We start from the raw sequence: 21,488 nt of genomic DNA on the forward strand, positions 1-21,488 counted from the left end.
AAATTAGCGTGGTGGTACAAAGTGACCGAGAAAGTGGTGAAGTACGTCACTGCCGTTTATCATGTCATTATCAGAGTTGTCATAGTCAATTCGATATTCTTTTGATATTCAGTATTTGGGTAAATATCCGGACATCCGATTGTTCCGACACTATTTGATACTTGGCATTAACCAAGGTTCAAAATACTCCCAGATTTATGTTAGTGTCAAGTCTCATTAAGGCTATACACATATCAGCAATATTTTTAATCTCTTGCTGCTATCGTCCTAAAGGAAGAAGAGGAAGAGTGTGTGTGGGCCCCGCGGGAGGAGGGGGGGGGGGAGGAATATTTTTCTATGATTTATCAATCCTAACCTTCTAGTTTAATCCCGTCACCTCATCCCAAACCTCCTGTTGAGAGTGGTGAAAAGGAGAAAAGGTGAGACTAGTGATGAGTGTATTAGAACTTGTAAGGAAATGCTTCGCAGAGTTAAGCATGGTTGAAAGCTGCAACTGGGCCGGCTAACACACCCACTTCCCCTTTCCGCCCCCCTGACACCAAATGCAACATCTACGCAGTCCTTGGCTCACACATGTCTGCACCCCTTTTCGAAACAAGCAAGTGCGGAAAGAAAGAAAACCCCCCCATTCTCCTCCTCACAGACAAGAAAGGAGAAAAGGAGTGAAAATGAGAGAAAGAAAACCAGAAAAGCGCAAGCTTTCTATAACAGATATCGTCATATTTGACCTGTACTCGAACTCATAACTCTGTACGCCGTTCATTTCACTTTCTTCACCACATTGCATTCGATTCCGATCCACATTCTTTTGATTGACACCTCTATACCGCTCCCATCCCGATTCCGGCCCTTGGATGGGGATTTATCCTCCTGCCATGTTGAGATTGAGGAAGAATAAGGTAGAAACCTGCTTGAATTGCAACATATGGAAAGAGGCAACAAACGGCACAGGGACCAAAATGTAAACAAGAAAAAAAAAAAGAAGGGGTGGGGGGGGAATTAATTGTCTTCTTGACGTTCTTTGTGGATTTTCATCCTCTCTCTTCTAAAATGCACAAAAAGGGAAAAGAAAACGAGAAGAAAGGAGCGAACAAAAGACGATAAGTATATAAATTCGAGGAATAAACACGTAGTGCGTTCATTGTTGCGTTTGATGAGAACATATTCTATCTAGAGGAAGTAATCGGGTGTGCGGCGGGAGACCATGGGTTCGCCGGCGCGTGGGCAAGGGTCGAATTGGAGGCTGGAGAGCCGGGAAAAAGATTAAAGATAATGTGGTCAGTAAAAAGCAGGAACGGGAGCTATGGAATGGAAGGTAGAATTATGGGTAAGATCAGGCTTACAAGGTATATTTGAGAAGCTCATCGATTTCCATAATGGCAGCTTGATTTCCGCAACGATAACAGTAATTTGGAGCTGTTGATCACACGTAGGTGTATGGCAGAAAGAGTTAGTATGTAGTCCCAAGTTGCAGAACGATGGAGGACGGGGAGAGAGTTTCACCTGAGAATATCGTCACCACATTACGATCTTGCGACCAGTTATATCCCTCCATCACTAATTGATGGGCTCTTGCAACCAGAGTCAATCCGTTGTTATGATTAAACGCCTCCGAAATATCCTGCCCGAAGGTATAACCAGCACCACGCGGCGAAATCCCCCATCCACACCTATCATCTGGGTCACTCCAGAGCAAATCACACATCGGTCCTTCATGGGGCACTTCCTGGATCCGATCTAGCGAGCGAATATTGTCCAGGGTGTCGATGGACGGACTCAAACCTCCGTGGAGACAGAATATCTGGTTGTCGATGAGAGCGGTGAGGGGCAGGAAGTCAAAGAGATCAGTGAAGTATTTCCAGACATTCGCGTTACCGTATTTCCGCAGACACTCGTCGTAGAAACCGTACACTTGGGTGATCTGACGCGATTCGTGGTTGCCGCGGAGGATGGTGATACGTTGCGGATAACGGATCTTCAGAGCGACGAGGAGAGTCACGGTCTCGACGGAATAGTAACCACGGTCGACATAATCACCTTCAGGTAGTAATTGTAGGTTAGGAACCCCGATGTGAAAATGAAGAAATGAAACGCAAGCGTGCCATTCTTACCCATGAAGAGATAATTGGTATCGGGGTTGGGGCCGCCGATACGGAACAGTTCCATGAGATCATGGAACTGGCCGTGTATATCTCCGCATACCGTCACTGGGCATTTCTGTGAGAGTAATCAGATGATCAGCACACGGAACATTGCACCACTGACCACTGGTAGGATAAAAAAGCAAGCTTCGCCAGAGATAGGAAAGGCGGAGGGATACATACCACTGGCTGAACATTCGACTCCTCTTGTAGCACCTCTCTTGCCTGTTTAAATATGAGAACCCATCGTTAACTTTACCCCCATAAAGCGCACGCAAAAGCTGACGCAGATTATGGCCAGCGATCCTCTATACCCTAATACTTCTGTTCTTCTTTGAGTTCTCGCCAGAAAATATTATAGAAACTCACCCTATCGCACAGTCTCTGTACATCTTGCTCTGCCAGCTGCTTGCAGGTCATAAGGCTCTCAATCCAGCCATCCAGAGTCGGTATTGATTCCGGGTCGGACACAGGGGAAAGGTGGTGAGGTTCGGGCGATCGTCCTGAGTCGATTTCCATTTTGTTGTCCATTAGGTGAAGAAAGGGACGGGGGCGGGAAGAGACAAGGCTATGGGGGATGGAGGGGCGTAAGTTACAAGCTAGACGAGGGTGAGCGCGTGCGTGGGGAGCAAGGGGGAGAGAGGAGGGGGTAAAAACTGAGGCAATGGGTATCAACAAATGATCAAAGAGAGCCGGTCAAGTCGTAGCAATGCTTTGTTACAGAGAGAGAGAAGCGGGTAGAGGTGTAGCTGTTGAGACAGGCGTCGATAACTACGTTCTTTTGGCCTTCCTTTTGTTGTGTTGGTTAGTCAGTCGAGCCACAGTTAGAAGTGCACCAGCCACTGGAGAGTTGGCGCTGCGCCACATGTACAATCCCGAGTTATCCTGCGCAACGGCATTTAGCTAAGTTGGCAGCTTGAACATAGTTCCTAGTATTGTTTTGTTTATTGAGAGGTTCCAGACTGTGATCCTTTCACCTGTCAATTTTATATTTCTTTTACGGACAGCACATACATGGGATATACAAATTCGGCTCAAAGAGGAAGACAAATATCAGTAAAACCATTATGCATTGAGCCATCACACAGTAATGTAGCACGCTGTATCCATGCATCATATCCTTAAATAATATCGCCACCAAACGGACCTCCAAATCCCCCTCCGAACCCACCACGAGCCCCAGGAAACCCGTGGTGCCCGCGACCACGTCCCATCGGTGGTCCATCCCCTGGCCCAACAGGGTCATACCTTGCGCCAGGGGGAACTTGGGGATCGTATTCATCACCATCACCCCTACTACCCACACGCTGAAACATAGGATCGTCAAAGGTTGGATGCATGCCTCCGCCCCCGGCCCCGCCCTGCGGTCCAAAGTGAGGTATCAGTGGATCATGAGGCCCGAAACCAGGAGGGTATAGGTCCCGCTCTCCAATATTCGGTCGCCTTGGCTCGTGGCCTGTTCCCTGCGGGTGGAACCCGCGTGGAGGAACATTTATTTCGTACTCATCTTCAAAACCAGGAGGAGGGAAATCACCTGCTGGGACCGGCGGTCGACGTGGGGGGCCCGCTAGAGGATCACTTGTCGGCTGCCGTGGTTGCCGCAATGGTGGCCTTAGTTCGTGCACCTGCCCCTCTCCCTGTTGCCGTTCTCGGCTAAGGGAGGAGTCATCTTCATAGCCCTCCTTTTGCAGACCCGGCGCAAGTTTCTGGATTACATTGATTTTAAACAGAGTGATAAAATCACTAAGCCGTGACAGAGAAATAAACACTTGTTCGAGCAACTGAGTAAGTTCCTCAGTAGATTTTGTCAATGGGAGGGACGATTCGGAGACGTAGTCTTTGACCTGTATATCGAAAGATGTGGTTTTGTCATGCCCCAAGGCCAGCGCGTAGATGACTGCGTTGTCACCGAGTCGGCTGATTTTTAACAAGAACTGCATAGATGATTGTGGATGTGAATATGTGAAGGCATATGTGGAGTTCGCATTCCACTCCTTGGGTAATGGCGATGAGGGTTCCTGAGATTCTATCGCGGGCGGTTTTAATTAAGTTGGCTCCTCAGAAAGGGTGGGGGCTAAGAAGAAAAAAATGAGGGCAACAAACCTATTCTGTGACTTTCATCCAAGCCGATTAATCTGAAGGAAACAGCAGCCATACAGGCATGTCCGATCAGCGCTATGGCTTCCCAGGGATTCTTCAGTAACACGTCGGCATCATTGCCAACACTCGCCGCGGCACGACTGAGAATACTACGCGACGATAGTGCCCATTCAGCTCCGCTAGTAGTGCTGGAGGTATCCATGATAAATGACACGAATAAGATGACATTTATTGTGGAAGAGAACTTCTAAGGATGGAGTGATATAGATGAGGATCGTTTTTTGATTTATTTGTTGCTTGATCCCCCAGGTCACCACATGACGTAATAGCTGCTCTAATCCCATGCTGGTTAGTCTATTTATAGTGATGACTAATTAGGCAATCGCAGCTCCAAAAACATATGTATCTACGCTTTGAATTCACTGTCCTTTCTGAGGATCCTGGAAGGATCTCACACTCCATATACATACATGTTCGTACCTACTAGTATTGTGATAATTCATGCAATTCCCCTTCGCACCTTAAAACCCCTCATAATTGCTGATCTTATTGAGTAGATATTGCGGTCCTATGTAATGCAGATGGCCCCATTATGAACGCCCTGAGATGGTAGCGATAATTGATAATCCTGAATTTGCTTGACACGGTGGGGAACAACAATATTGATTTCTTTTGTTCCTTGAACAGTATCTGTATTCTTTGTCCGAGGAATATGCCGGTGTTTACAGCTTTTTTTCGGTACACATATGGACAATGGTCTTGTTCGTCTACAACCTGATAGACGAATACAAAACTGTCAGAAAACAATGAACCTCTCTCTTTGTTTTCAATTAAATATAGATAATATAAGTCTAGAAGTGTGGGTGTGGAAAAGCGATGTAACTGCAGAGAGTACTCTGCACGGTGTTGTCAAATTTCCAAATGACATCATCACCTCAGTCAAGAGCTGTCCGTAATTTTTAGATACAAGGTACTGTACCATACGGACAGTGGGTGATACGGAGCTTCTAAGGGATTAGGTTCAACAAGCGCCGCAGGGTCTTGGCTTGCGTCAATTTAAACGCTCCAGAAAATTCTTAGTTTGATCATGACGACATTATTGATAAACCTATATGGGTGTTGATATTGAGAATACCGAAGACTTCGTTATTGCTTTTACAGCTTGAACATGCGCTTCCTGCTCGTAAACAAGCCTTTTCTTAGGTTTCCATTGGGAGATATGTACCTCCATACAATGGTGAAGTCTCCTGGACACCCCAGCGAAACGCTAATCACACCAGCTAATTGTAGAAACGGTGTAAGATATCAAATGATACCCCGAGTTCGTAGTAAATAATGGATTAGTGTGGTGTGTTTTCCACTGCATTAAATGAAACTTGCAATGTACAGTAGATGTACAGCTTCAGCTCTCAGCCGACTTGTTCAAAAGGGTATATGCACAATAGTCCTCTGGACGAGCATTCAACTAGTATATCGAAGACACAGGGCGATTCCCTGGAATTTAGACTTTGTCTGCAGTATTGCGCTGACTCTGCTGGGGGACTGCAGTGGCGTCCCCCGCTCCTCCCTTCTCCTCGCCTCTTTGACCTCCTATCCTTCCTCCCTCCTCCTTTCCCCACCATCACAACCGCTTTCGTTCGCATGGTAAACCCGACCATCTTGGTTCCCTTGTCTTCTCTGGGATTTCTGATACACATCATTCTTTGAATGCAACAGAAAAAAACCATCTTTAACATCATCTAGATCCTTGAAATCTAGCCATCCATTATTTTCACCCACACATTAGCATCTTTCGCTATCTCCCCATATAGTCAGGCCAACTAATTCTTCAAGACAACTTACTATTGTGTGTCCACAAGTCGCTCTCATCCTGCACCTCCTCAAGGAAAGCTCCAATATATAGTGCTTTATACGTCACCTATCAGCCAACATCAATAAACGAGTTGTCTGCCAATCTATCACTTACTCGATAACTGCTCTCCGTCCCATATTTAACAAGTATTTGCCGCGTCAAAAAACCCCCATACTGCACATAGACAATAAAACCTTAGTGTCAATATGTCACAAAAACATCAAACTTCCCAACAAGACCACAGCCCGTGGAGTATCGAAGCGTACGACAAAATGGCTGGCACATCATACACTTGGCCAGGGACACCAGGTGCCAGTCCTCAAAAGCCTTCCAACGGCGACCATCAAATCCTTCCACACGATATTGCGGCAAACAGCGGCCTCGGCCAGCTGAACACTAACCCTGGCCCCTACTCCTTCAACAACCCGTCCACCTCTAACGATGATTCCACCAATGGTATGCCGGGTATCAAATGCCATAGTAACGGTAGCATGGTGGCCGCTTGTCCACATCCCGCAATGCCCAACAATGTGCATACAGAGATGCAAGGGCTTCACCATTTGCAGAATAGCCAGGGTGACATGCAGAAACTTCCGCCCATGTATCCTTCATTCGGGGTCCAACAACCGGTCAGCAACGGCAATGGGCATACGCACAGCAATAACGACATCAATAACAACGGCAACGGCAACGGCTGCAATTTCCATGGACGAACGCCCGACACTCATCACAATGAAACCTGGAATGTGCCCAGCCAAAATAACCAGAGTACTTATATGGTTGCACAACAAAATGGAACAGCTCAACTTCTTCATGAAGGGGATCCTGGAATTCCTCCCCAAATGCAGGGGAATTATCACAATGAGATGTTCCATGCACGCAACCACCCTGAACAGAATAACAACATGGTTGCATACCAGAGTGGAGAGGCTCAACGTCCCTATGAAAAGTTTCCTGAGCCTCCTCGACAATATCTGTCTCCGCCTCATCCGCATGTACAGCATCTTCCAGTAGAAAACGGGATAATTATCCCGCCCCGCCTTCAGTCCAATGATGTCCCACCAATGAATGGAGGGCATCCTATCCCTAACTCGCGAGCAACAAATAACGGCATTGGAAACCATCATCTGCACCCGCATATTGGCCAAACCTCTCCACTGCCTGATCACCGTTTCGGGTTATCCCTCTCTCAAATTCAACCTATTTTTCCTGGAGGCATGGGGACTGCACCTCGTCCACCAACCAACGGCATGTACCGAATTGACGTTTATCAACCTAACCAGAGTATATCACAGGGAAACCCAGTTACCAAAATAGGCGCGGTTAATACTCCTGCATTCGGTCAACCTTCAGTCCCTTACCACAGTGCACCAGCCTTCGATCCCGCTCTCGCTAATTTGGGTACGCCTGCATACCAGCCAGAGGTTCACGCGGGATCCCAAAACTCACAATTTCCCCCCTCTGGTGCTCATGCGCCTGGCAGCGTATTTTCCTCTGAAACCATGTCTCATTCAAATCCTTCAAATGGCGGATTTATCATGCCGCCAAAATCGAATGAAATCAGCTCTGGTGTTCAGCATCCTAACAGAATGGGTGCCGGACCTCGACCAAATGCAACTGAGCCCGATTTCCACAATGGGCAATCCCACAAGCAAGTTAACAGTGGTGTTCAGCCAGTCAATAATCAAGACATTGAAAATACGGGCAATACATACACTGGCCAGCATGCAAATCCAAGCAATCATAGTTTCCTGAATCGCGTGGCCCATAATCCGACCCCTGGTCCTTGGCCAAACGGCAATTCGGCTGCTGCGCAAATTGGCGTCCCATACCGTAGCCCATATCCGAAAATAGATACAGGGGGCAGTTGCGAGACTCATGGAATAGATACAAGAGCGCCTACAGCGCAGTGGCCAGCCTCAGTTCCAGCCCCAGCCATTCCTCTATATCAAGACGCCCCTGCACATATTCTCGACGTGCACTCTGTTCAACGTCCCAAGTTTGGGAACCCGCCAGGTCCCGATGCGCTAACTGCGGGTGCAGGAGGTACATTCACTTATCCGGCTATTTTTGGATGTCCGGCTCCAAGCCATCCTGCTCCTGCTAATTGGAACGTAAACGTGAGCGGAAACGAACACACCCATGGAAACAGACCGTCTCCAGCTCATGCTCACATTCAACAACTACCCTCCAACCCACAGAAGGAGAACGGCATGAGGTTCGTGGTGAATAATCGCGGTAACAGAAAATATGGAGCTAAGAAGCGTGGGCAACCGCGTAAACCACGGGGGGGGAAGGTTGGCACAGGGAAATCTCCTTGCCCACCCCCACCACCGGGGTTTTGGTGGAATGGAGGGTTCCAGGCCCCTATTGTGCCTGGTATAACTCCAGTCATCGGGAACATTAGTAGGGTTGGGGGTGTGCCGCCAGTCCCACTTGGCTTGCAGCCGAATGGATGCCAGATGGCACCCACATCTGTTGAAATGTCCGCGAGTGCGTCCTCAGCACTACAACAGATCAACAGCTTGGCCCCATCCGTGAACGGCAACCACGAGAATGGAATACCTACACATCCGGTCATGCCACAGGGTGGCAATAGTGGGGCGCATCCAGGCTCACCCGTTTTGAAAGAATCTGGACAACCACCCGCACCAGCTCCAACCGCAATTGGAATGCCTGTTTGTATGCCCGTAGCACCGACCCATGGTATTGGCATGGCTCCTAACGTGAAGGGAATGACGAGGGATGCCAACAATCTTCTTTTGCCTCCCGACTCATTAGACGACCTCTTAGAGCAATTTTTTGCTGGTTGGGACAGCGCCAAAAAGGAGGAGATGGAGGGGACTGAGGATCCTTTAACCTCTACTTCTTCAGGGCAGAGCATGCCATTTCATAGCACGCCTGATGCCTTGGCTAGTAGAGTGGCGGCAACAATGCAACAAGAGCAACCAGTTACTGTTTCAATGGGTGAAATTCAGGTTGATATGGATAAGGGCTTCCGTGAGCTGATGGAGCAGATTGACCATGATAATTTCCCAGGGCTTCTTGAGGAAACTTTGTCGCACACAGAGCCTAGTTCGAGCCGGCGCGACACAGTTCATCCTGATCTGGGAGAGGGGTTTTCTGAGAATTTCCGTGAGAAGACTGAGAGGGTCGGCCGTGTTAATTATAATTTACTAAGCCTCCATGGGAAAAATCAGTCCTCTATCGATTTAAGCTCAACCCAGCAGGGCACACCAAACCTTAAACCGGACATCCACTCAAGCGGCAGTGAGGGAAATAAGAGGGCGGGAGACGACGGGAACGAAAAAGTTCAGGAGCCGGAGGATCCGTCGATGTCATCGACAAGGAATTGATGGTCGTGCAATAGCGTACAACGCTGGCTGATGAAACCAAGGAACAAGCAACCGACTGGATGGCTAGTATTCCTTCATTTTTCTTCTCATTCCCTCCCCACTGTACATGTACGTTAATAGCGAACGTGGAAAATCCGTCTCTGACTTAAAAGGGAGAAAATATAGATTTTTGTCGGCCATGTCATCGAGAATTCAAAATTGATCTCGCGCGAACGAAATATAAAGGGTAAAAAAATGAACAAAAAGCAAAAATGTTTTCAAAAAAAATAAAGGAAAGAAAAGAAAGAGAACAAATGAAAACAGAACAGAAGAAGAGAAGAAGATAAGAGAAGACAAATATATACTAGGACCAGCTGATTTTGTGTAACGTTATATGTTTCTGGCTGTTATTCTATTCGACTTTCTTCTGGATATGTCAGAGGTACATAGGGTGTTGAGAGAAACCTCTTGCATGGAAAAGAAAGGGAGAGAAGAAGAATTGGCCATTCTATTGTATTCCGCAGGAAAGATGTTTGTTAACTAGTCAGTTATGTGAAGATATTGTTTTTCCTTTACCAATCATGACTTCGTCCACTCTCGCAGATAGAAGATGTGAGGAACGGTTGGGTCTAGGCCACACATAATGCAACAAGTACTATTTTGATGAAGGTCCGTTAATCAAGCACGTCATCTGCACGTTTTTCTTCCGTACCTTTCAAACAAGCTGGCCGTGGGCGGATGCGCTCAACTGCGGACGCATGTTTTTTTCTTCTCCACTTTCGTGTCCAGTTCAAAGTCAGGTTATGTCACATGATCTCTACATAATCCACAGTCTCACTGTTTAGCAGGATAAAGAAAGGTATGTTTTTCAGAGCCTAACCATTCTAACTGGCCCTAGATTTCTAATCTAGTGCTCTAACCTATAGCTATTATTCCCCTAATTCTACCCCTCGTCCTGTGTTTAGAATAGTGCGAGGGTTGAGATGCCTGTATTAAGTTATATCAAGTGTTTTAGATGGCGGTCACAAATTCCACTTAGCGATATAGCTCATAAACCTACCTAGTAGGTTAAGTCTTCCAACCGAGCCTTATTGCCAGCCGAGACGCAAGCGGAAACTGTAGAAAATGCTATGTAGGACTGACCAAATTGGAAAGTAAAGCGAAACTTTGTCAGGTGCTGTAATTTACCGACACAATACCGGGACGATACAGACCAATGACGCCAAAATAAACGTTCGGGCGCTTAAATGGCGGATAATTAAGTTAATCTGGCGGCTAAATAACGGTGGAGCGAGGATCAGCGCCGCTTAGAGTTTGGATCCCAGCAACCAGGCGAAGGTTAAATCGACGTCAATCATCTCTTTTAGTATTCTGCCCATTCTTTTCTCTACTTCTGTTTACTAGTATTTCATTTTCGATTTTGATCTTTTTGTGTTTTTGTTTTCTTTTTAGGAAAGTGGGGATGAATCACCCATCTTTGCTATGTGCTGGAGCTAGAGCTGCCGCTCTAGGCCAAACCTCACAGCTCAAACCACAGATCTGGACGTTATCAACTATCTATCTCTCCTCCCACTCGAGTGCGTTCGTCACTCTTTCAGTTGTTGCTGTGCCTAGACTGTGGATAGTTTCCTGGAACCCCTGAGAAGGGAGCAAAAAGAATCATATGAGCTGGTGCTTGGCCAAAGGAGATATGCACGTGTCGAAAAGCAGGCGGGAGCCTTTTCAGGACTGGCATATCCGGAATACTGATGAACTCTGCTTGCTCTTTTCTGTGGCGCAGAGGGGAATCTGATTTCCGGAGCCTATGGATATGAAAGCAATCACTCTCGATTAGTACGCTGCTGTATGCGGGACTGAAAAGGAATGAAGAAAAAAATATGAAATTTAAAAATGGAACGTGCAGAGAAGCCCAATCCGAGCCCGTCATTAGCCTCTTCGAGATCTCTAGGACTTTGCTGCGTAATCTATTTACGCTTGTCGTTGGTATAGATCGTTGGTCTAGTTGCCATAGTAAGATTCTTGACTTTGGTAAACGTTAGGAAGTTTTGGTCCGACAGCGCGCATCCCAAAGGGAAACATGGGTTGCCCAGGGAATGAGTTTGCCCTAATGCACCAGATGGGGAGTTACCAGACTTTGGGCTCTAGTATTTACTGCAGTTTTCTGAGCTTCGAAAAATCATTCCTGGATCATTCATCGCCCGCGTAAATTGAAATGCAAAAAAAGTCACGAAGGCCCCCCAGTATTTTGGTCAGTAGAGCACTATAAGATTAGTGTGCCACTTAACGAACCGAGTTGCAAGATAAAGTTATTGGTTCAATCTCAGCGTGCCTCGATCCCATGCGATCGATCAAGTGGGGGTGCGGAACACTTGATCATGGTTCAAAAAAGCTTGGTTCAAATTTTCGGCCGGAAAAACTCCTAACCACGACAGGATTCAAAGTTGGACAGTCGTTAAGAAGGCAAAAGTACTTGGCCCCCAATAATGAACTAAGTTGTACGCACTGTCTTGTCCACTCTGCAAAAAGGCTGCGCTAGGAGCCTGTACACACCTCTACAATCTCTACGCAGTAGAAACGTCGTCTATCTTGTGGCGGGTCAACGATCGAGGATGAAATCGCTCGTGCCAAGATAAACGTTTGATCTTGGATAACAAGCCGCCACCGCCACTAGTCGCCACAATTCTGATAAGTAGAGTCAATCCTGGGAGCCCCGTACGATTTATCCATAGCGATATACTGCGGTGTACCCTAGCTCACTGATGATAATAGCATCCTGCTAGCCAACAGATTGCGGGGTTAAAATGGGTTTAATCGCATTTCAATTGAGGTGTGTACAATAATGATCTGAAAATATACATCATATTGCATTCGATCATAGATTTCACATCTCTATAAGGAAGATCAATCACTGTGCTGAAGGCAAAAGCGGGAAACAAGGTGGATTAGGCATACATTAAAAATGTGTACCAAACAACCATCCATTCGAGCCAATTATTGGCAATTCTACCAGCAACGTTAAAGTTTGCCTCCCGCCCGAGCTAATGGCGGATAAAGCGATCAAGATCAGCGACGAACGTCGATGGTGGGTCAGCCACAGGCTGTGGTGTCATGTCACAAACGCCTCTGGGTGGTTGCCGGCATCTCGATGAAAATACGGGCTGTACAGTTGTGTTCGGTGATCTAACCATTCCTCCCATACCTCCCAAAAGTATCATCAAACAGTCGCGTGCTGCAACAATGTTGAATGTAATGTAGTAAGTATGTTTGCACATATACTGTCCCGTCCGGAACCGCGGCTGAAAGTTGCAGCCATGCTCGTTTCGATGATGGATCAGGCCAATTGTTGGAAGAGCGCCTTAATCTTGCAAAGGTATGCGGAGTAAGACTCGGACGAGCGCCGTTTCCTGGATCCATGGTTGGGGGACTTGTACAGAGAACCAGTACCTGGTCCAGCAAAATTTTCAACGTTCCACGAACTAGTACTCCGTACTTAGAATATATTTAAAAAAAATACTTGTTTCATCCTTTTTTCGACAAATTAAAAATTATTCTAAAAATAAGTAACATTGAAATCAATAATTGATAATTTGCAATTCTTTAAATTTGTAATGAAATTATAACAATAGCTAAACTAACTACAAAATTCTCCGTAACTAATCATAGATTCACCATCCTTCCTTACTAGCCAGTTCACGTGATGTTGAACTTTATCTTAACCCCCTATCTATCCATCTGAGGCAAAAGACTCGATCACCACCAGCACCATGCTGGTAGCGAGGACAAAACCAATCCGAATGAATCCCTTCAGCACTAAATTGAATTACTTGGTTTTCACCATACACAGTACAGACTACTAGTCCTAGACACCACCATTGAGATGTAAGCCTTGTATGGATGTGTAGGAGCACAACCCTTCTCTGAGTTCATCCTCGACGTCTTGTCAAGATAAGTTTATTTTTCACACACTCTTTGCCCTTTTTTTGCATGAATGTATAAAGTTGAAGAAGCCTGAGTAAGTTAATTGGTAGCTTTGAAAGCAAACCATGTCATGTCAACGGGCGAATGAGGATGTGGCGTGAACAAGAAAATGGTGAACTCAATGATAAAGTAACGATCCCATCGAAGACAAACAGAGCGTGGCGGTACAACGGGGCTAAGAAAGTGGTGAAGTACGTTGCTATCAATTTGATAACAATTGGAAATTAGGTTCTAATTACAAATCCATCATTTTAATATTGCATTATCTATTCAATCATTATTGTGCATTGCCTTTATAGATATTCTTGTGAAAAAAACATTGACTATAATTGAACGTTTCTTCAAAATCTATATATGTACTGTACTATAGTTATATATTATGCATTAAAGAATGTGAATAGCAGATGGGATAAGACCCTCTGATTCCTCATCTAAACATACATGTAGGACCCTTACGACATACAACAAGGGGGGGGGGGGGGGCGCGAGGCGCAGGCTGTTCCTTGCTTTGTGTAGCAAGAAGATTATGAAACTCTATAACTATTAATAGTATGAAATGTTTGCAGCAAGTTGATGATGATAAAATAAGGCCATTTATTTGTCTCTTCTAAGAGAGTTGGAACTTGGGGAAGCGCCATACCTTGATCCATGATTTGGACTGGTAACCCTCATCGTAATCCAAACCAATTAGTTATGAGACTACTAATTGTATAATATCCATATGAATTGTACTTTGATTGTAAAATACACCTTTAGTTTACTGTGGACATTTCATCGTAAGAACTATATTTGATGTTCTCTAAGAGAGACAGTGTTTCCACCCCTTACACACAGATTACATTCTGCCCATTGTCGTATAAAACGATTTTGTGCAGTGGTACCGGAAGGGGCGAAAAAGGAAACAGTGGATCTGGATCACAAGGCTGATAGTTAGACGAAATTTACCGCGGGCAAATATTCCTCAGGGAAGCAAGCATACTAGACTTGTGGGGCAGAGCAAACCTTGCCAAATGAATGCGGATCTGCGGAAAGTGGATAAATAAACACAGGCCTCCCATGTCAGCTTTCTCATTTGTTCATTCCATCAGCTCAGCTTTATCTCTGTTTATAATATTGGTTCATCGGGCACTATCCCACACACCCCGTCCTCTGCTGATTACTGATTACCCTCTCGCTGCTTTCACAGTACTATAAAAAAGCCTCTCACAAACAAATGAAGCTCGGTCTCGTCTTCCTTGGTGCATATGCACTCACGTCAGTTGCTGGATTGCCTCAACACCACCCGCCACTCCCATTGTTGAAGTATGAGTGGTGCGATGTGGACAAAACTTGTTATAAGGATGAGGATTGCTACGAAAAGGATTGCTTGACAAAATCCAAATGGGAGACGTATCTGATCCGTTGCGGAAGCACGTGGTGGCCTCACAGCTGCTGGACTTTTATTCCCAACTCGGCTTAGAGGGATGACATACGATTCACAAAAGAACGCAGGCAAGTAGGAAGAAGAGAAAGACACGGGGAGATTTCTCATCTCTCACTCCTGATCAACGTCAATATTTGGTACTTTCATGTGACGGGTTTTCTGCCATCAGGGGCAGTCTCAGGATACGAAGGATGGTGGGGAATCATTTGAATATGTGACTCGTGACAATGGCTCTGAAGGTATATACTATATTGGCTGGGGAGGCGACCGTCCTGGATGGATCTGCTGACAAAATTGTTTTGTATATATGAACAGATATGGTATGGCGAGTAGGGCATCGTTCAAAATCCACCTTTGTGTGGACATAAATAGCAGGAAATTGAAATCTCCAAACACGAAAGTGAGAGAAGGGCCTGTATGAAAATGATCTCTTGTGTCTGTACATCTACATAAGAGAGCTGTAATCCCTTGCCTGTCTACAGAATTAGAGTAGTAAGCCTTAGCTCGGCAATCGTGGTCAGTGCGAGGCCCTCCCGGGTGAGTGGAACGGCGCAACCGAGAGGCAACGTGGGGTGAAATCGTTAGATTCTAGAAATCGGGATAGGGTTAAAGTTAGGGCATGAGAGCCTGAGACGTAAGAAAAAGAATCACTCCACAGAAGCAAAGGGTTGAAATTGCACCTCAGTTCCTCTGCCACATCTGAAGTTCTGAATTCCATTCAACTGTGTGTCTCGACTCTCAACAAACTCGTTTGAAATATAGCAGTGTCATGGTGAATTTCTGATTTATATTCTTAATGAGTTTGTCAGCTCTGGGAATTCAGCAAATATGTATTTCTTTGCCTACATTGTTTTACTGTGTAACTAGTGAAAATTCAAAATTCAGTGGCAACATCTTAAGTAAAATAATCCTTCGTACGTTCAAAGGTTCCCAATTATGCTTCAAAAGTGGTTTCAGCGTGGTTCCACCGATCTACTCCGCGCGTGTGGGACATATACCACCCCTGGAAATGTTTCTGGAAAGTCAAGCTCTCGGTCAATCAGCCAATCATAGGTATCTAGCCAATTATGGCATGTTTTTGAATATTTGTTCCTCTGCGGCCTTGACTTTTCCTCTCCATGGATAACTAAAGAGTATACACGACCCAGGATATAGAGGCTGACAGGGGGACTTCTGCATCTTCAACGGCAGCATACAAAAATGAGTAATATTGCAAGGCTTGGATTGTAAGCGGGGTGACTCGTTGAGGGAGTGGATTTGCTAAGTGTGTTTTACGCATGCGGTCGTTCCTTTTTAAGAGACTCACTATTCTCTACTATATGGTATGGTGAATTGTTTTCAATTTTTGTTCCTTGATGTTGAGCTTTTATTCTGTTCTTCCTAGCTAAAATGCCCTTCTGCATAACGCGTAATGAGCAGGTGGAATCAATCCATCGAGAAAAAGAGAGGCCAAGTTAGATAAAGTTAATTGCGGCCGCCGATTGTCAGCATTCCAATTTGTGCCCGTGCCCCTATCCATTCGGAATGAACGCCAAAAAATATAGAACAAGGTCAAATAAAGAGCAAGTTTCGTACCTCAAATCCATAAAACTGAGTCACTTAGTCGGCAATTTAACCAACGTCTCTTTCTTCTCAATAACAACTGTGCCACTATAATCAACTTTCATCCCCTTCGGGGGTGACACCCTGCGGCTAGGACCTTTCTCTACCCATCCACGCCTTGCAGCTTCATCTGTATACTGGGAGACATCGCGGTTAGCAGGGCTGACCTCTAGAGGGCCTGCCTTACTGTGGCCGTCATGCATCGCCTCGTCTAGCGAAGCCTCTCTCACCATCTCCGGCGTGATGTAACTGAGATCCCATGCAGCCCGCTGCTCCGCAACGGCGTTGTCCGAACCGGATTTTGAGTACTCATGCCGCTCGGTATTTATGCTGGAGCGGCCGTCTGGGTCATTTTCGATCTCATATGGGACTGGGTCCTCGGGTTGCTTCCGGTCAGTGACAAAGGAACGTCGTAGGAGCGCCGACACAGCTGCTGGGAAAGGGGCTTTGGAAACTTGCAACTGAGCTGCAGTTAGGTTGAAGAAGGAATGGTAAGGGAGGTTCTGGTGGGCCCGCGGTACTAGCAGGCTAGTTCGAGCTGAAGCGAAGCGGAAAGTGGCCATACTGAGCAGATACGCAAATAAAATGGTTCAATGGATGTTGTTATTCGTTTTGCTTTCTTTAAGAACCTGCTAGTGTCCCGCTGTTAGGGCGATGAAGGGATTTCCTTTTGGTATGACCAGGAGGCGAATATGGCACGAGCAGCTGCCAACGTGGTCACAGCACTGGTAGATATGATGCGGATCATCAGCGTTCTCACGCTTCCAGTATCTCAAGCCGCGCAATTCATTAAGTCACGGATGTATATGGTTCGCAGTCATTTGTACTGACTTGAGGCAATACTAGAATGGATGAACTCGCCCAGCCTTAGACGGGGTATGAGGGTCTATTTCGCTCTGAGCGAAATAGAGTGGCTATGTGCAATAAACATTCCCCAGTCCAATAGGGTTTGACAAGGGAAAATAGTGAATCATGTAAGGAACTTTTCTTGACCCTATACAGTTGTAGAAATGATAACATGGTTTTGGATGTTAATGGGAGGCGTGCACTGTTTTGGTCTGGGCATTTGGCATGCCGTGACGTCATTTGAATGAGCTAACCCTCTTTGTGCCCTAAGCCCTAATTGCTTTGTTCCAACCAATGTCAGGGGAACACCGGTGTAGGATACAAGAAAATTAATACGAATGATTTTCTGGAAACATTTCCCGCAGGAGAGGCTCGTCTCAGAATTGGCTGATATAGAGGTAAACGGTCTAGCAAGTTATCTGTGCCGGCTCACCCGACGACAAGTGATCGCGGTTCAAATATCTGTTGACTACACGCTACTGCTCGCCCATGCCCCAGCGTACATCAGAGCCGAAGACGTTTGGAATCAAGCATCTCTTGAATGGGTCTGCATGGCACAAGGAATGCCAGAGCTATAGCTCCTCAATGAAAGCTGCCGGGTCAATTGTTAGCTGTGGATTTCCATCACCTATGACAACCAATGCACGAGGCGAAGTTGCAGAAGAATTGGTTCCATCCAGACAGTGAATCACACACTCATACAATGAAAGAACATTGGCAATGTGCCAACGGTGCAGGAGGGGGGAGGGGGGAGGGGGGAGGCGATACGTGTTGGATTGACCTCGTTGTCAGCAGCTACAACCGCGGAAAAAGCCTGAATGAGCAATGTGTGGAGCTAGAACGGGAGAAGAAAACAAGGCAACTGAAGACAGAGGCAGGAACACGAGGCTGACCTACACATTTGCAAGCTCTGTGAGCTGCGCCGCCGGAAAGATGACTGATAATTGATCGTCATTGCATGGTCGATTTAGCACAAGGTTACTGAGGAGGACAGTTGATGTGATTTGATAGTGGTCTAGTGTTTAGTGCATGTTTTTCCGAAGATAAAATTAAAAATAAAAATGTTCCGAAAAAAGGAGGCAAAAAAAAGGATAGTGAAACTGAATGGAAATCATAAATAACCTTGGACTGGCGGTCAAGGGAGCAGGGCGTTCAGAGATAAAGCCCTGGGCTGCCCAGGCGAACATTTTCTGTAGCCCTGTTTTGTGGCGAACCAACGAGACTGCGGATGTTATGGAAGCAATGAAGAATCCAAAAAAAGACTACATATCGTCAGCACGAGCTAATATGATGGAAGATCATGCGAGTTGGGGTACATCTCGCAGCAAGCACGCCCGGCAGCCAGGGAGATGTGGAAAGGTCGCCGATTGAACGTTCTCCCCGAAATAACAAAAAGGAAAGGGAAAAAGGAGAAGGAAAAAAACGCCCTTCTTTCCGTGTTGCGCTTGTCAGGGTCTTGTGAAACATGCTCATTGATAGTATAGGCCGTGCGAGCACTAATATCAACAGCCACGGGGGATAATTGTGCAGGTGTACGTCGCATTCGACTTTGGTAGTCGGCATTAAGTTAAATGGCAGGACCAGATGCAAGGCACTGCCGGTTTTGTGTTCAAATGCTAAACTATATAAAAAAAAAAAAGCATGCCAAAGAGCCAAAAAGAGGGTGCGCCAAGCTTCCTATTACCGAGTGTCTTTGCAAGAGATATTTCAAGATCGGAGGTCAATTCCTCAAAGAGCCAGGTTCAACTATGGGGCTGAAATTTCACTGGATGGCGATCGCAAAAACGCTTCGGGAGGATGAACAAAAAGGGGACGAGATATTTACTGAACTCACACATATACGCACGCAAGTATCAATTCGTGGGAGCACGTACATTAGAGTTTCTGAAAAAGACAGAAATGGCTGCCACGTCAATTGCTAGTGACGGAGATTAGGAAAGGTTGGAAACAGAAATCAATGAAAACAATGAAAACAATGAATCAGGTAAGGTGGATTACTACCTGCTGCCTGTCAACTATTCCACCCGTCAACCTTAGAAGTGAAATTGGGCACAACCAACGGCGCAGCGATGTAGGGCATTTTCCAGTTGGCTTCACGTTGTCACACGCTAGGTGGGATTTATCCTTCGTGGATATACCACGGTATTCACACCGCTGTGCTAGTTGTTAGAAGCGGCTAGCGCCAATGCCATGAAAGGATGTAGTCGCAACATTCGCTGAAGAATAGAAGCTATAACGGCGGTCGTAGGGAACCAAATATGCCATGTCAACAAGGGGGGAGGTCCATTCGAGGGCTGGTGAAGAAACTTGGCGATAGCCATGCCACCTGGCAAACAGGCGGGGTACCAAAAGGAATCGAGGCCCGGATTTCGCAATGTGGCACCAATAAGGCTGGAGGTTTGATTAGGGGGCCGCAAGCGTTGTGACAAATCTAGTCGAAGGGGCGAATTGAACATAAGGCTAGAATGAACGACAGACGATCAAGCCCTAGCAAGAGCAAAATCAAAGTGATATAGGGGAGGCGATGACTATTCAAGCGTCGCGCATGCATCGTACAGGCCCGAATTCAAAAGCTGACCGGAAGCATCCTGAAAATGAAACGCCATCGGAGCTATATGCCACCATCTAGAATCGATCATCCAATGGAAATATTACAACCCCTATGGTAGATCCTTGATTGCCTGACTAGCTGGTGTGGAGCAGCCATTGGGTGGCTCAACAGGATGCTGTACTGCCAATTCACTAAGGACCAGGGGGCATATAATACAGAGATACCACATGTATAGCCCACATTTGGGGCTAAAAGTCGAAGGTTGTTCTCCGCATCTGCAACTGCTGCATGCTGGCATGCAAGGGTGAGATTTTCTTCTCGCTCCTTTAAAATCACCTGAGTAGTTTAGACCCAGCTGTGTGGATACGAATATGGGGCTAGAAATTCAATTTCAACCTTCAAAAAAGAGAAGAACGACGCCAAGTGTATTCCAAATGCGTATCCACGGAACTTACAACAATCAATTCACTTGTTATTTTGAGTAGATATTATAGCAGAAGGAGGAAATTGGAATGGTTATTTTTTTTATTGCCATTCAATACCTTGTAGCCGTAAACAAACGTAAACAAACGAAACCTTGTCGGTTGACCGATGTGATGAAACAAGGGGCTAAGACATGACATCGACAGATCAACGAGGCAGACACACTTCAAAGAGACCCATTCGCTCGTCTTAATGCCTTGTCATCGCCTCATCATTGTTCTTGGACCTACTGACTCATCCACACTTACCCCAGCCCATTTAGTGTAACTCAATATTGAACGCTTCATCTGCTGCAGGATATAGACAGGCGTATTTGAGAGGAGACACAGCAAGCAACGATAGCCTCCATACTGAGGAGTTGAGGGATGAGATTGCGGCGTCGCACAGGAGTCGTGATTGTTACGGCATGCATGCATTTTCAGAACGACAGGATATGTTCCTATCGTCGGAAATATTAGCATAGCAGGAGCTCCGTTAATCCAAACCCCGTCATGATCATGTCCTGCAAAAACGGAATATAGAGTGTCTCCTAGCCAGACGATTCACGCCACGTCATGGAAGTCTGTAATGCCTGGCTCGACAAAATATGTGGAACTGGAGCCATGAAATCCATATCATAGTGTGGCAGGCTCTGTTCCCTGTCCGTTATAATAGAGAGAAAGGAAGGCTCATGTAGTGTCCCGCATCTTGGAAACGACGCACCAACGCAAGGCTGTCAAAAATGTGACAACGGAGGATGATAGAACTATGGGCGCGAGGCGGCGTTGGAAGCAAGTGGATAGCCTACTTTAAACTTTCAGATATCACAGCCGTGGCGGACGGCTGGGATGAATTGACGTCCACAAAGTGGGATGGTGATACACGTCGAGCATTGGCTCAAAGGAACGAACGAAAATACCTGCAGGTCAGAACAATGCAACCTCTCGCCCCCCCCGAGACTCAAAAAGTCGAACACCTCAAGTGGGATGGAAAGGCCATTCTTAAACCATGCAGGAGGTTGGAGGATATCACAAACAAAAGTGCCAATGATCCAATGGAAACTAAATGTGTGAGTTGAGTTGCAGAACAAGTTTCTTGCATGGAGCATGAATGTCACGGAAAAAGTCGCATTGGCACTTTCACCTCCTGAGTGGATATTCCCTTTTCAAGTTAATCGAATTTTGAATTAAAATGTCTG

The 21,488-nt window shown here is 46.1% G+C and overlaps 6 protein-coding genes across 6 annotated transcripts; 3 read left to right on the forward strand and 3 right to left on the reverse strand.

Annotated features, from left to right (window-relative positions):
• Positions 1–702: 702 nt before the first annotated feature.
• On the reverse strand, positions 703–2,879 carry HCBG_05865 (serine/threonine phosphatase PP2A-2 catalytic subunit; the record flags this gene model as incomplete). The annotated part of the gene is made up of 6 exons (XM_045432914.1): positions 703–1,243; positions 1,344–1,416; positions 1,504–2,037; positions 2,112–2,217; positions 2,325–2,366; positions 2,511–2,879. The coding sequence occupies 6 exons, from the start codon at positions 2,658–2,660 to the stop codon at positions 1,171–1,173; spliced, it is 978 nt and encodes a 325-aa protein (XP_045286082.1).
• A 233-nt stretch (positions 2,880–3,112) lies between these two features.
• Positions 3,113–4,499, reverse strand: HCBG_05866 (uncharacterized protein; the record flags this gene model as incomplete). The annotated part of the gene is made up of 2 exons (XM_045432915.1): positions 3,113–4,167; positions 4,245–4,499. The coding sequence occupies 2 exons, from the start codon at positions 4,441–4,443 to the stop codon at positions 3,263–3,265; spliced, it is 1,104 nt and encodes a 367-aa protein (XP_045286083.1).
• A 1,866-nt stretch (positions 4,500–6,365) lies between these two features.
• On the forward strand, positions 6,366–9,449 carry HCBG_05867 (uncharacterized protein; the record flags this gene model as incomplete). Its single annotated transcript, XM_045432916.1, has 1 exon — positions 6,366–9,449. One exon carries the CDS (start codon positions 6,366–6,368, stop codon positions 9,447–9,449), a length of 3,084 nt encoding a protein of 1,027 aa, XP_045286084.1.
• Positions 9,450–12,469: 3,020 nt separating this feature from the next.
• Positions 12,470–13,953, forward strand: HCBG_05868 (uncharacterized protein; the record flags this gene model as incomplete). The annotated part of the gene is made up of 5 exons (XM_045432917.1): positions 12,470–12,510; positions 12,684–12,798; positions 13,273–13,307; positions 13,466–13,597; positions 13,854–13,953. 5 exons carry the CDS (start codon positions 12,470–12,472, stop codon positions 13,951–13,953), a joined length of 423 nt encoding a protein of 140 aa, XP_045286085.1.
• Positions 13,954–16,424: 2,471 nt separating this feature from the next.
• On the reverse strand, positions 16,425–16,994 carry HCBG_05869 (uncharacterized protein; the record flags this gene model as incomplete). The annotated part of the gene is made up of 2 exons (XM_045432918.1): positions 16,425–16,561; positions 16,619–16,994. The coding sequence occupies 2 exons, from the start codon at positions 16,992–16,994 to the stop codon at positions 16,425–16,427; spliced, it is 513 nt and encodes a 170-aa protein (XP_045286086.1).
• A 129-nt stretch (positions 16,995–17,123) lies between these two features.
• HCBG_05870 (uncharacterized protein) lies at positions 17,124–17,855 on the forward strand (the record flags this gene model as incomplete). Its single annotated transcript, XM_045432919.1, has 2 exons — positions 17,124–17,240; positions 17,643–17,855. The coding sequence occupies 2 exons, from the start codon at positions 17,124–17,126 to the stop codon at positions 17,853–17,855; spliced, it is 330 nt and encodes a 109-aa protein (XP_045286087.1).
• Positions 17,856–21,488: the final 3,633 nt, after the last annotated feature.

The sequence above is a fragment of the Histoplasma capsulatum genome, assembly GCF_000150115.1.
Source record: "Histoplasma capsulatum G186AR genomic scaffold supercont2.8, whole genome shotgun sequence".
NCBI lineage: Eukaryota > Fungi > Ascomycota > Eurotiomycetes > Onygenales > Ajellomycetaceae > Histoplasma > Histoplasma capsulatum.